This window comes from Hylobates moloch, unplaced genomic scaffold (assembly GCF_009828535.3).
Source record: "Hylobates moloch isolate HMO894 unplaced genomic scaffold, HMol_V3 SCAFFOLD_12, whole genome shotgun sequence".
Lineage (NCBI taxonomy): Eukaryota > Metazoa > Chordata > Mammalia > Primates > Hylobatidae > Hylobates > Hylobates moloch.
The window spans coordinates 32,716,592-32,731,751 of NW_026652287.1; the positions used below are offsets into that span (position 1 = coordinate 32,716,592).

Here is a 15,160-nt window from a genome sequence, read left to right on the forward strand (position 1 = left end):
CAAAAAATAGAAAAATTATCCAGGTATGGTGTCATCTGACTGTAGTCTCATCTACTCAGGAGGCTAAGGCAGAAGAATCAATTGAGACCAGGAGGTGGAGGCTGCAGTGAGTTGTGATTGCACCACTGCACTCCAGCCTGGGTGACAGAACAAGACCCTCTCTCTAAAAAAAAAAAAAAAAAAACGTCAAGTTTTTAAAGCAGAACAATAAAAATAAAAAATGATGTGGGTATATAAAAAATATTTTTCATGTCATAATATCTTTAAAAGATAGCTGATCATTTAAAGTAAAAATAATAAAAATGCATTCTGTTTATAATATATGTAGAAGAAACTGTGACAAGAAAGAACAGGAGAGGAAATGCAAGTATATTTTTTAAAGATCCTTACATCATATTTGAGGCAGTACAGTACCATTTGAAGGCAGGTTGTGGTATTTAAAGTTAAAAGATATATACTGTAAACCCTAGAATAATAACAAAATAAAAATAACAACAAAATAATAAAGTGATATAACTAAATTGTAGAGATAAAATAAACCCTAAAGTAAACTGAATATAAAAAGAAGCAGAAAAGAGGAAGGAACAAAAAACAAATGCGGCAAATACAAAATAAGTAGCAAGATGGTTGACTTAAATCCAACCATCTCAATAAATTACATTAAGTATAAATAATTTAAAATTTCAATTACAAGGCAGAGATTGTCAAATTGGATAAAAAAGCAAGACCTAACTATATGCTGCTTACAAAAACCCACTTTAAAAGTATAAAAACACAGGTAAAAGAATGTGAAAGTATACCAAGCTGGAGTGGCAATATTAACAACAGAATAAGCTTGAAGACAAAGAGGTCATTTTGTAATGACAAAGTTGTCAATTCACCAAAAAGACATAACAATACTAAATATGTACATACCCAATAAGAGAACTTCAAAATAAATGCAGCAAAAAGTGGCAGAACTGATAGAAGAAATAGACAAATTCATAATTATAGTTGGAGACTTCAAGAGTTCTCACTTAGTAACAGACACAGACCAAGCAGAGAGAAAAATCAGTAAGGATAGAGACTTCAACAGCACTATCAAACAACCTGACCTAAAACACACACTCTACAAATGACAAATTGTTTTCATGTAGACATGTAACATTCACTAAAAATTATTTTCATGTAGACATGTAACATTCACTAAAATGAACTATATGTTGGGCTATGAAACAAGTCTCAAAATATTTATACCTACTGAAATAATATAAACTATTCTCTTTGACTACAATAAAATTAAACTAGAAATCAATAATAGATTAAAATATATAGAAAAACTGCAAATATATGGAAATTAATCAACACTTTTAAATAATCCAAGGGCTAAAAAAGAAATCACAAAGAAATTTTTAAAATATTTTGAAGAGAATGAAAATGAAAATTTGTGGGTCATAACTAAAGCAGTACTCACAAGGAAATCTATAGCTGTAAATGTTTATATAAGAGAGTTTAAAAGTCCAAAATAATGGTCTAAGCTTCCACCTTAGGAAGCTAGAAAAAGAGAAAATTAAAATAAGTAGACAGAAGAGGAGGAATCAATGAAAGAGACTGAATTTAATGTAATACTTTATTTAATAGAGAAATGAAAAAAAGGAAAAAAAAATCCAATGAAGTAAAAAAAAGGTTTTGAAAAGATCAATGAAATCAGTAAAACTCTAGCTATATTGATCAAGAAAATTTTAGCAAGGTGCAGTGACTCATGCTTGTAATCCCAACACTCTGGGACACTAAAGCAGGAGGATCACTTGAGCCCAGGAGTTCAAGACCAGCCCAAGCAACATAAGGAGACCCTGTTTCTACAAAAAATAAAATAAAATAAAATTTGCAGGGCATGGTGGTGTGTGCTTATGGTCCCAGCTACTTGGGACGCTGAGGTGGAAGTATTGCTTAAGGCTGGGAGGTCAAGGCTGCAGTGAGCCATGATTGTGCCACTCCCCTCTGGCCTGCATGACAAAGAGTGGGATCTTGTTTCAAAAATAAAAATAAAAAGAAAGAAAATAAAAATTTTAAAAGACACAAATGACCAATAACAGAAATTCTACAGATTCTAATTCTAAAGTTTCTAAATGAATAGGGTATATCATCAAACATTTAAGGAAAAAAATCATACCAAGTCTATACAAACTCTCCCAGAAAATAGAAGAGGAGAAGATACTTTCCATTTCATGTTATGTAGTCAGCATTACCTTGACATCAAACCAAATAATGCCGTGGCAATAAAATTGCAAACCAACATCCCTCGTTAATATGTAAAAATCCTTAAGATATTAGAACATCCATCCAACCCCATGACCAAATGGGGTTCACTTCAGGAGTGCAATGTTAATTCAACTTTTAAAAATGAATCCATGTAACTCACATTAATTGAATAATGAAAAAAAGCAAGATAATCTCAGTAGAGGCAGAAAAAAAATTGACAAAACTCAATACCAATTCATAATAAAAACTCTCAGGAAACTAAGAACAGGCAGAAACTTCCTCAACTTGATAAATAGCATCTTTGAATATTTACAGCTAACATTATATTTAAAGATAAAATACCACTTTTCTCCCTAAGTTTCAGAACAAGGTAAGTATACCCACTTTTACTACTTCTATTCAATATTCCAACAGAGGTCCTAACCAAGGCAATAAAGCAAGAAAATGAAATAAAAGGCATTCAGACTACGAAGAAAGAAAACAATTTATTCCCAAATGACACAACTGCATATACAGAACATCAGAAGGAATGAATCTACAAAGAAGCTATCAGAACGAATACATGAGTTTGGCAAGATAGTAGAATACAAGAACAACATATTTGAGGCCAGGCGCGGTGGCTCACGCTTGTAATCCCAGCACTTTGGGAGGCTGAGGCGGGCGGATCACGAGGTCAGGAGATCGAGACCACAGTGAAACCCCGTCTCTACTAAAAATAACAAAAAAATTAGCCAGGCATGGTAGCGGGCGCCTGTAGTCCCAGCTACTCGGAGAGGCTGAGGCAGGAGAATGGCGTGAACCCGGGAGGCGGAGCTTGCAGTGAGCCGAGATTGCGCCACTGCACTCCAGCCTGGACAACAGAGCGAGAATCCGTCAAAAAAAAAAAAAAAAAAAAAAAAACAACAACATATTTGAAAAGATTGTATTTCTAGGCTGGGCATAGTAATTCATGCCTGTAATCCCAGCACCTTGGGAGGCTGAAGTGGAAGGATTGCTTGAGTACAGGAGTTTGAGATCAGCCTGGGTAACATACCAAGACTCCAGAAAGTTTTTAAAAATTAGCCAGGAGCAGTAGCACATGTCTGCAGTCCCAGCTACTCAGTAGGCTGAGGTGGAAGGATCACTTGAACCTGGGAGGTTGAGGATGCAGTGAGCTGTGATCACACTAATGCACTCCAGCCTGGGTGACAGGGTGAGACCCTGTCTCAAAAAAAAAAAAAAAAAAAAAAAAAAGAAATTGCATTTCTATGTATTTCTATTAGAAAATTTAAAATTTTAAAAAACTGTTTCAAGGGCATGAAATACCAATGAATAAATTTAACAAGCTATGCAAGATCTATACAATGAAAACAAAATACTGCTAACAGAAACTGAAGAAAACCTAAATAAATGGAATGATATACTGTGATCATGAATTGGAAGATTCAATATGGTTAATGTGTTAATTATCCCCAATAATCTAGAAACTCAATGCAATTCAACCAGAATCCCAGCAGGTTTTCTGTAGAAAGTGACAAACTGATTCTAGAATATTACTGAGAGAAGGGATCCACAGGCTTTACTAAATTGTCAAAGGGTCTATGGCACAAACCAAGGTTTTAAAGCCCTATTACTCTCCAAATTGTCAACTTCCATGTGTACTCTTTCCTAAAATTGATTTGCCTGAGACCAAGTCTATGTCCTGAAGATTTTCCTTAACCCACTTCTTTGTTCACAATTTTTTCCCACTTGACTAAAACAAAGTATTTCTCTCAGCCATCCCAGTGTTACTGTAGGCCATTTTCCTAGGTGTAAAAAATTTTGTGGGAGGAGGGGGATGCAATCTGTGAATTTAATTCTAAGAGAAAGCCACTTAAGAGAAAAGCACGAGGAAGTTTGATAAGAAATACTGAAGGAGGCTGTACCTTGCTTCTTTCAGGACAGATGTTAATAACAACAAGAAGGCCGGGCGCGGTGGCTCACGCCTGTAATCCCAGCACTTTGGGAGGCCGAGGCGGGCGGATCACGAGGTCAGAAGATCGAGACCATCCTGGCTAACACGGTGAAACCCCGTCTCTACTAAGAATACAAAAAATTAGCCGGGCGTGGTGGTGGGCGCCTGTAGTCCCAGCTACGCAGGAGGCTGAGGCAGGAGAATGGCGTGAACCCCGGGGGGCGGAGCCTGCAGTGAGCCGAGATCGCGCCACTGCACTCCAGCCTGGGTGAAAGAGCGAGACTCCGTCTCAAAAAAAAAAAAAAAAAAAAAAAAAATAAAATAACAACAAGAACCCATGCCTTATCTATTACAGAACTACAGTTATGAAGATGGTTGTCACCAAGGTATATAGGAACACATTTATTTCAATTGATAAACTCCAAGGTTTTGATAAAGTAAAGCACTATCAGAATATACAACAATTTAGAAATTCGATCTTTTGCAACTATTTAAACTCTTGACAAAAAACTCCAGGTGTGATCAACTTAAAAAATGTGCAAAAGAGCCGGGCGCGGTGGCTCACGCTTGTAATCCCAGCACTTTGGGAGGCCGAGGCGGGCGAATCACGAGGTCAGGAGATCAAGACCACGGTGAAACCCCGTCTCTACTAAAAATACAAAAAATTAGCCGGGCGTGGTGGCGGGCGCCTGTAGTCCCAGCTACTCGGAGAGGCTGAGGCAGGAGAATGGCGTGAACCCGGGAGGCGGAGTTTGCAGTGAGCCGAGATCGCGCCACTGCACTCCAGCCTGGGTGAAAGAGCGAGACTCCCTCTCAAAAAAAAAAAAAAAAAAAAAAAATGTGCAAAAGGAGCACATGTTATTCAAAATTATTGAATACACAAGCAAAAATATTTGAAGACCACTGATCTCAGGTAGTTTGTATCCTGTTTTCTCTATTAACGAAATTATACTTACGTAAATATAACCCACTTTCTTCTATTAAAGATTTGAACTGTCTGTAAATGGAAATGGAGACTCACTTTCCCTTTTTAATTTAATGCTGCATTTTTGTAAGCAGCTAGAAAATGTTGCTACTGGTATTACGAAAACATTTACTGGCTATGCCAAGTTGTTCTCTATGAACATCTGCTGTTGATTTTGATGGGAAGGTGAAAGGATACAAAATTCTATTTAAAACCATACATATCTATTCCTCTAACGCTGCCTGACAAGCTATATATTAAATGCCATGCACCTTGTTATACACTGAGAATACAGAGGTTCTGCTTTTTAGGGACTCCGTCCAATAGCAGACTCAGTCCTCCAAAGAGTTACAGCAATTAACTTACGGTAAGAATGTACATGCTACGGAAATATTAAGATGGGCTCAAAACTATAAAGTAAGGGGGGAAGGAGTATTCCGGAAGGGATTATAGTACCATGTGCCAAGATATGTAAGGGAGGAAGACTATGGTGTGGTCTGCAAACTAGAGTTACATATGAAAACAAAGCATATTTTCAGAATTGATATTCAAATTTGAGATGCTATCCATCATCCAGAGTCAACACTGATGTACGTATGGCAGAGAACAGGCATGGAAATTCCTTTGGTGGTTTCATATTTACTGAGTATCCACTATGTATCTGATACCGTATGAGAAACTGGGAAGGAAGTAAATGAAAAATAAGCTATGAAAAATCTTACATCAAAGGGGGAAGACAGACAAGTAAAACCACCACAGCACTAGCCTACAGAGTGATAAAACGCTACAGAACATACATGCACAGTGTTATAGGAACAAAAAGAAGAGGAATAGAATGTTTCCCAAAAACAGTAATGCTAGAGGAGTAAACTGGATAGAGAATAGGAGAACAGTAGGAGTAAAATCACAAAGTAAAAACCAAGTTCAGTTAAAAGCTGAAGAAAAAGAAGAAAGTATGGCAAAGGAGGCTAAAAAGCCAGATCACCAAGGACATTGAGTACTAAGAAATCAAGCTATGGAAGCCACAGAAGGGTTTCAGGCATCAGTAAGATGGTCAATCACTCTATCAAGCAGAGTGAAAGATATACTAAAGGTGGAGGCTGAGAATACGGCAAGACTGAAGAGAACTTCAATATGCAATTCAGGGATATTTATAATTCAGAATATATACAAAGCAAGAAAATAAAGGAAATATGGACAACGAAGATAGAGAAGAGATGGTGGGTAAAGGAAGTATTTCCAAGATGCTAGTTATACAGATATTTATTTTGGATTTACATGTTAAACTACGTTATATACTTTTATGTGTTATATTTCACGTTTTAAACAAAGGGAAAAGGGTTGCTGAATTACAAAAATAGCAGTGAGAAAGGAGAAGAAAGGAAAAATTAAGAAACAAGTTAAAACCAAGAGAAGAAAAGGACAAAACTAAGAATCCTACCCCACCCCCAATTTCAGAGTCTAGGTGGAAGGCGAAGCCATTTACCAAGGACATATAAAAGCCACCTGTTGTATAGGGGAAGAACTCAACTTTAGACATGTAGAATTTGAGCTGCCTGAATGACACTCAGATGGAGATATCTAGTAGGTTTTTAGACATGCAGGCCAAAAACTTGGAAAAAACCGAGCAGACTGAAGGTAAAAATTGGTGCACCATGAGCCAGTATGGTAGACTATGGCCTTGAAAAATATCACCCAAGGAAACCCAAGAAGAATACCATGAAAATTACAGAAGGCCAAGGACAGAGTAATCTCCAAGGAGCCTGTAAAATAAGACCTGAACTTAAATGAGATTTTGAATTATTAGCATAGCCATTTGACATGTAAGAAACCTAGAGTCCAAATTTCTTTTCTTAAAATGATAGCTTTTCATTTTTTCCTTTGATTAATGAAGAAAAAAGCCTATATTTTCCAATGACAAAGTTTTAAATGATGGAAATTCTTAGTCATGTAAGGCATTTCTCATTGTACACCATTTGTTATAATTCACTTGAAATTCAATCATCTTCCCTTCCTAAATCTCAGCCAAAATAGGATTTGGGGTAGCTTCAGTATGATTCCAGGATTGTGTATCTCTCTACCATCTAGCTCAGCCATCACCTGGCTTTCAATAGAACCAGTATGTGAATCTGTTGTAGTACTAGATTTTACATGCACCTGGCAGAAAGTAGGATGAGTATTACAGCATCTGACAGCAGGTAGCTGAAAGGAACTGGCAATTCTTTCAGTCCTGCCTGCTCATAATTCTAGATACAGCAACAAATGTAACAGGTAAAATTATATTTATGCTTAAGAAAGACTTCCTGAATTTTCAAATAACATGACTACAAACAGTCCTATACTTCCCCAAGAATATATTTTTAATTTTTTCCCCAGCTTCACAAGCTTACAATCCCAAGAATAAAATATTATAAAGCAGAATGAGCTTTTGTTGAAGTCACTGCAATGCAAATAAAAGGCTTACTGCAATTACATCTGGCAATGAAGTTACATTTAATAACTTTCAGTCTCATGGCACCTAGCAGAGACTAGACTTTCAAACAGCACAAAATAATAGACACTGACTACAAAGTACAACAATATAAAACAAAGAAACTCAAAATAGTTTGCTTTATCCCTTAAAGGGGCACAAAGGTCTGAGATTTGTATGTAAATGCCTGAAAATAAGAGAATACCATTTATATAATCATTTATAGTTATTCAATGAATTTTTGCAATTGTAATTAGGAATTACATTCAGAAGACATGAAATACGGTTAAATGCTCCACAAAATCTGGGGGAAAATATGTGTGCTTATACTCTCATATGCAGTACTTACCTGTCTGTATCTAAAGAAAGGCGATCTTAAGATATATTCTCTCTCTCTCTCTTTTTTTTTTTTTTTTTTTTTTTTTTTTGCCGCTCTGCAAGGAGCAGGGCTAACCTTAAGGCCAGAGTTGGCCTTAAGATGTACTCTTGAAATATACGTTTCTGCTTGTGGGAGCACTCAGAGATTAAGAAGTTTTTTAAAAGAAAGTTTTCAAAAACTAGATAATGCTCTTCTTTGTTCTATACAGAAATCATGTTTAATCTTATACAGAACAAAGATTAAACCAGCCGAGTATAATCATTCTCTTTACAATTACAAAGAGTGTCTAATTATCAGACATAGTTGAGCCAGAACACATTACAGAAGACAAGCCTGATTTTAAAAAGGAACATAAAAAACCGAAGAGACTTAGCAATGTACAGCCAAGTTAGTACACAAATTATTGGGTACTTACTAGGTGAAAAGCACCATGCTAAATGCAGTGGGAGAAACAAGAAGTAAAACATTCAGTTTCTGTCATTGGTCACAAATTTTAAGACCACTGTACAATAAGATTTAAAAAGCAACATGAGGCCAGGCGCAGTGGCTCATGCCTGTAATCTTAGCACTTTGGGAGGCCAAGGCAGGAGGATCACTTGAGCTCAGGAGTTCGAGACCAGCCTGGGCAACATTGTGAGACCCTGTCTCTATGTAAATAAAAACATTAAAAAAAAAGGAAAGCAACATGAAATTTCAGGCAACATATGCTTAAATATCAAATCAGTAATTTAAACAATAAGTAAGATCTGAGGAAAGATTACATCCAAGTTTTTTGAAGCTACTTCCAGCCCATGTAATTAGTGAACTATAATTTTTGCAACAAGAAGTTAATCAGATTCTTGAAATTATTGTAATTTTTTTTTAAAGCAGTAGCAGAGGGGTGACAGTTTCTCACTATTCAGGCCTTCCAGCTAGAGGAGAGGGACAAGGAATAACTAGGTAGGAAATTAGACTAAATGATTACTTCCTTAAAGTCTACAGTTCTTCCTTAATTTAAGAAAGTATAAAATCTCGACCAGGCGTGGTGGCTCACGCCTGTAATCCCAGCACTTTGGGAAGCCGAGGCAGGTGGATCACGAGGGTCAGGAGATCGAGACCATCCTGGCTAACACAGTGAAACTCCGTCTCTAATAAAAATACAAAAAATTAGCCAGGCATGGTGGCGGGCGCCTGTAGTCCCAGCTACTCCAGAGGCTGAGGCAGGAGAATGGCATGAACCCGGGAGGCGGAGCTTGCAGTGAGCCGAGATCGTGCCACTGCACTCCAGCCTGGGTGACAGAGTGACACTCTGTCTCAAAAAAAAAAAAAATGTATAAAATCTCAAATACAATGTATGAAAACAAACTCATAAAACACAAGTACTGTCTAAGACAGTGGTTTTCAAATTCTGGTGAACATCTAAATAATCTGGATAACTTCTTAAACCATATAGATGCCTACATAGTATCTCAAACCTTTGGAATCAGCACCTATAAAGATGAAGTGTATCTGTATCCTGAGAAAGCTCCCTAAGTGATTCTGATGAACAGCAAAGTGTTAAATTAAGTTACATGGTTAAGTACACACTCTTCAGTGGTAAGGAAATCTGAGTTCAAATGCCAATTCTAATATTTACTAGAGCCATGACCAACTAACTACCTACGCTAACACTATTTCTAATCTATAAAAAGGGGAAAAGCTAGCTGTACCTCAAGTGATTGTTATAAGGATTAACAGTGATGATGAGGTAAAATGTTTAGTACAATTCTTGGCACATTCAGTAAGCATTAAATGAATTCATTCATTTAACAAACATTAAGCACTTACATATCAGGAGATGAGGAACGTCTAATTAATTTATTAAGTATTAATAAACATGGCAACTCTTCAATGGTGTGGTAAGAACATATAATCAAGAGAATCTATTCTAATCAGGAAAGTCTTCCCTGAAGTGAGCTGAATGATGAATAGGCATAATTGGCTAAAAAAAGAAAGGAAGGGCATTTCCAAGCAGAGGAAGTAGCGTAACCAAAGCCACATTCTTGAAGCAGGAGAACAGAAAAGACAGGGTGACTAGGGGAGAAAGGGAATGTCAGAAAGCACAGTGGAGATGAGTTTGGAAAGGGGACCGACTATGCAGGGCTTGTAGGGCATGTTAATGTGTTCGATTTATTTAAAAACAGTGAGAAGCCACTGAAAGATTTTAAACACTAAGACAATGTTATTAGGTCTGCATTTTGAAAAAGTCACTAAGTCTGGTTTGGAAAACTACAGGAGACCACAGTAGATGCAAGCAGACCATAATCAGGAGGCCACGGAAGTAGGATAAGAGATGGTGGTGGCTTGGAACAGGACTACTGTTACAGACGAAAGGCAGACAAGAGTCAAGAGATATTCTAGAAGCAAAATCAACAGGACTTCATGAGAGACTGAGTATGAGGCATGAGAGAGGAACTGTCAAACTTCAACTTCTATAGAAAGGAATGGATAGTGACGCTACCCAAGGAGTTAAACACAGTAAGAGGAGCTATTTTTCTTCTTGGGGTGGGGGAAGGGAGGTATATCATGAATTTCAAACATGTGAATATGAGTAGTTATTCCCAGTAACAGGGTTGATTTGTCTAGAAAGTATTCCATAGTATAGAAGTACAATGTGTCTGTATTTATTTTACTGGGTATTTATGAATCTCAGAGACAAAATAGGTGTCTGAATGTGAGTAATGTAAATCTAAAGAGAATGAAGGCCCTCACCTTCCATTAGGTTCCCTTCCTTTACACAATCCCCCAAAAGCATTCTTTATGATTACGGTTTAATGTTGCCTCAAGAAGTAATTTGCATACTCAGCTGATTTCATTTTTAAATATTTTTAAAATATTTGTGCTAAAGAATAAGACAGCAAACCAAACAACAAATCTGCAAAGTCCAAAATGAATCTTCAAGCACCTGACTTTCAAGCCATCACCAGAACATGATGGGGTTTTACAGTGACAGGCTGATTTGGAGCATTTTTGCTAAACTATTTATTTTTCTGAACGGAGACATGCTACTTAGAAAACTCACTCATAGAATCCAATGTTTTTAGAAAGTGTCATCACAAATAATTCCTGAGTTTGACGTACTAAAAAATAGTTGACACCTTCCAATGAAGTCACTACATGCATAGCGCTTTTAAGCGGCTTGTCTGGAGCCTCCTCGAGTGCCTTAGAGAGTGGATTTGATAATATGGTCTCCTTAATTACGGATCACAGGTATGTGCTCAGAGTCCAAGAAGTTTTTGCAAGCTTTATCGGTCTAAACCTTCCTCCATCCGTTTTCTCCCGCTTAGAAAACCAAGACTGCAGGAGTAACCGGTAGGGTTTTTTGTCTTAACAAAACACCTGCCCCACCCACCTCACACATAATAACCTTCCATTCCAGAACTAAAGCTACTGTCAGAGAAGGACGGCGGGCTGCAGGGCCCTGGCTGGTGACCCAGGCTACCGGATTCCGGACCTCAGAACTGAGGGGAACTCTCTCACCTGGTCCTAGAATAGTGTCCAATGTCCCCGAAAGGTACTGCGTTCTCCACCACCGAAACCCGAGCTCTCGAGCCGGCATGGGGGGCTCTCCCTCCGGCAGCTGACTCTGATCCCGGGTCTCCCGTCGCCTCAAGGCCTCTTTCGAGGACTCGGCCCTCTCGGATCCGCTCCCCGGAGCTCGCTGCTCGCCCAGCCCCGCTTTGCGCGGGCGCCGACCGCCGATCGCTCGGCCGGCCGCCGGCAGGCCCGTCACCAGGCAACACTCACCAGCCTGGGCGGCCCTGGGAGGCCTACCCCGGGCACGAGTCCTCCATTCCCTCCTCGCCGGCCCCGGGAGCCCAGGCGAGAGCGCGGCCGGTAAGGGAGGTCCCTCGGTGCCGGCGGCCGGTCACTTACCTCTTCCTTCTTCCAGGAGGGGCGGTGCTGGGGATCTTTCCCCCCGCCCCCCTAATAAACGCCGCCTGGCTGTTCCTGCTCTGCCTTCGTGCCTGGCCACTGACTCCGGCTTTACTCCATATCCTCCGCTGCCCCCGCGGCCGCAAACGTCGGAGCTGGAGGGAAAGGGGAGGGGAGGGGAGGGACCGGGGACGAAGACTAAGGGAGGGGGGAAAAGACTAAAAGACCTGCCGGCCGGGGGCATGACGTCACTTCCTGCTGGTTCGGAAGAGGCGGAGCCAGGACTTCTCTCCGCCCCCGGGTGTCAGGTGGGGGCGGGGCTATGGTCCCGGAGGAGGAGCCAGCGCGTGAGCTTATGGCGGTTCTTTTGACTCCGCTGTTCCGTAGACTTGTCAGTCAGAACGAGCTTCCGGGCCCAGGGCGGAACGGGCCAAGTTCCAGGAACCGTAGAGGTGGCTTCTGCCGGAAAAGGAGGACAGGTAGCCCTGTATATCCTAGCCAAATGTGCAGTGAAGGTGGAAGGGGCAGCTTAGGGGAGCGGGCGGCTGGGACTCTGCTCCTCCTTGGTCCAGGGCCCCGCCCATTTCCTAGCCCCGCCCCCTTCCTGCTCTCCCAGGCACTGGACTGGGGGACCCGGGACTGAGGCTTTTTAGGGGTTACTGTGGTGAAGTGCCCTTGGAACGTGCAGGAAAGCATTTTTTCTCAAACTTTAATGTACATACGAATCCCTGGGGTCTTGTGAAAGTGCAAATTCTGATTGAGGAGCAGGGTCTGATAATCTCCGTTTCTAATATATGTCCACATGGCACCAATGCTGCTGGTCCCTAGGCTACACTTACAGCAACAAGGGGTTAAAGTACTAGAGGGCAAATTCCTTGAGCTAGAGGAGTTATTTCTTTAATCTAGCCTACTTGTTTAATGAAGGTTAGAGAGGTAGACTGTCTATGGAAAACAGGCTCCACCGCTGTATTTTCCGCCAACCCCGTCGAGTACCCTCCTGCCCACCTCCGCCCATCACTTTCTAGCCTCCCCTCCTCAGTCTCCGCTCTGTCCACAATGTCTGGGGATAAGATTTCTGGAGTGATTAGACGGGTAACTTCTGTTACAGAAGGAATTTGAGGGTGGTGGATTTTTATTTCTGTCATTTTATCGTAAACATATGTATAGTTGGGCATACCTTTTGCGGTTATACATAGTCGGAGAAGAGAGCTTAAATTCTTGGATTCTACCCACTTCCCCCTGCAAATCTAGAAAAAACATTCTAGATGTTCTAAGTTATTCCCTTATCATCTTTAATTTTTAAAATTAATTAAATTTAATTTTAATTAAAATTTTACTGGGGTACGGAAGAATGAAGAATGACTACGAACTATAGGTTTCTTTGTGGAATGATGCAATGGTCTGAAATTAGATAATAGTGATGGCTGCACAACTTTGTGAATGTACTAGAAAACACTGAATTGTACACTTAAAAGGGTGAATTTTATGGCATGTGAACTGTATCTCAGTAGTTTTTACTGTCTCCAGTTAATTAAAAAATGAATTTATATGTGCCCATTATAACAAGTCAGAAACATGGAATAAGAAATGATGTTAACTTGACTGGGCTCAAATGAAAAACATATATTAAAAAATGAACATCCTCTTTCATCAGCCACCATTACAATCCTTCCCCAAGGTTACTCGTTTGAAGTTTATTCTTCCAGATCTTTCTGTTTATTTACATACATTTTTACATAGGTTGGGAATTCATTTTTACCTAAGTAGGATAATAATATACAAGTTGTTCTGCTCAGCTCATTTTTAAAAAATTTTTGTTTGGGGTTTTTCTTTTTCCCTACTTAATGAGATCCTTGCGCACTATAAACATAGCTCTACTTCATTCTTTCTAATGGCTGGCTACTATTCTATAGTAAGGGTATATCATAATTTATTTAACTGTTTTTTTCAAGTAATAGACTGTTTTTTTTTCCCTTGCCCAGGCTGGAGTGCAATGGCATGATCTCGGCTCACTGCAACCTCCACCTCCTGGTTCAAGCAATTCTCCTCCCTCAGTTTCCCAACTAGCTGGGATTACAGGCGTGCGACACCACACCCAGCTAAATTTTTTTGTGTTGTATTTTTAGTAGAGATGGGGTTTCACCATGTTGGCCAACATGGTCTTGAACTCCTGACCTCCACCTGCCTCAGCCTCCCAAAATGCTGGGATTACAGGCGTGAGCCACGGCGCCTGGCCAACTGTTTCTGTTTCTAATTGAGACAGGGTCTCACTCTGTTGCCCAGACTGGAGTGCAGTGGCAAGGTCACAGCTCAGTGCAGCCTCGACCTCCCCAGCTCAAGTGATCCTCCCACCTCAGCCTCCTGAGCAGCTGGGACTATAGGAGCACGCCACCATGCCCCACTAATTTTTTGTATTTTTTATAGAGTCTCCCTGTGTTGCCCAAGCTAGTCTTGAAATCCTGAGTTCATGCGATCCTTCTGCTTCAGCCTCCCAAAGTGCTGGGATTACAGGCATGAGCCACTGAACTTGGCCAGTAATGGGCATTTTGATTGTTTTAAAGTTTTCGTTATTTCTCAGCATTTTTTTTTTCTTTTTGCCCAGAGAAGTGGGATTTCTGTTATTTGGAGAGTAAGTTCAGCATGTGATAAGGTAATTTTTTTTTCATTATGCAATATGTCCATGTAAGATAAGGCATATCTTTATCTAAACCCCTTAATCGGGAGCAACAGTGGAAGCACTTTCTAGAGCCCAATATCTCTACAATGTTTGGTAGTTTCACTTCATAATTTAGATAATTGGGTTATATTCAAGTATTCAACTCAAGTGGGTATGTGACCCTCTGTTTCATTTTTCAGCAAACTTTTTTTTTTTTTTTGAGACAGAGTCTTGCTCTGTCACCAAGGCTGGAGTGCAGTGGCGTGATTTTGGCTCACCGCAACCTCCATCTCCTGGGTTGAGGAGATTCTCCTGCCTCAGCCTCCCAAGTAACTGGGATTACAGGCGCATGCCACCACGTTTGGCTAATTTTTGTGTTTTTAGTAGAGGCGGAGTCTCGCTGTGTTGGCCAGGCTGGTCTCGAACTCCTGACCTCAGGTGATCTGCCTGCCTCGGCCTCCCAAAGTGCTGGGATTACAGGTATGAGCCACTGTTCCTGGCCTCAGCAAACTTTTTAAACAGCTGGTTTAAACAATTAAAAAAATTGATTATTAATTCCTTGCCTTGATCTCCCTAATGAAGAACACCATTGCTCAAAAGGGCAAAAAGAAAAAAGAAAAGGC

General features: G+C 40.0%; 2 protein-coding genes across 4 annotated transcripts in view; one reads left to right on the forward strand and one right to left on the reverse strand.

Annotated features, from left to right (window-relative positions):
- SCYL2 (SCY1 like pseudokinase 2) overlaps window positions 1-12,181 on the reverse strand; it is a 72,191-nt gene extending 60,010 nt beyond the window's left edge. Inside the window, exon 1 of one of the 3 annotated variants that reach the window (XM_032168909.2) lies at window positions 11,882-12,131. The gene's annotated coding sequence lies outside the window, so the exon portion shown is untranslated. Of the gene's footprint in view, window positions 1-11,485 lie in introns of all 3 variants that reach the window. The other 2 variants (XM_032168910.2, XM_058424999.1) reach the window with 2 other exon arrangements.
- The window catches only part of DEPDC4 (DEP domain containing 4), a 29,068-nt gene continuing 26,067 nt past the window's right edge, over window positions 12,160-15,160 (forward strand). Inside the window, 1 exon segment of the mRNA XM_058425034.1 lies at window positions 12,160-12,360. Coding sequence (XP_058281017.1) covers window positions 12,204-12,360 — 157 coding nt within the window. The 5' untranslated portion in view covers window positions 12,160-12,203.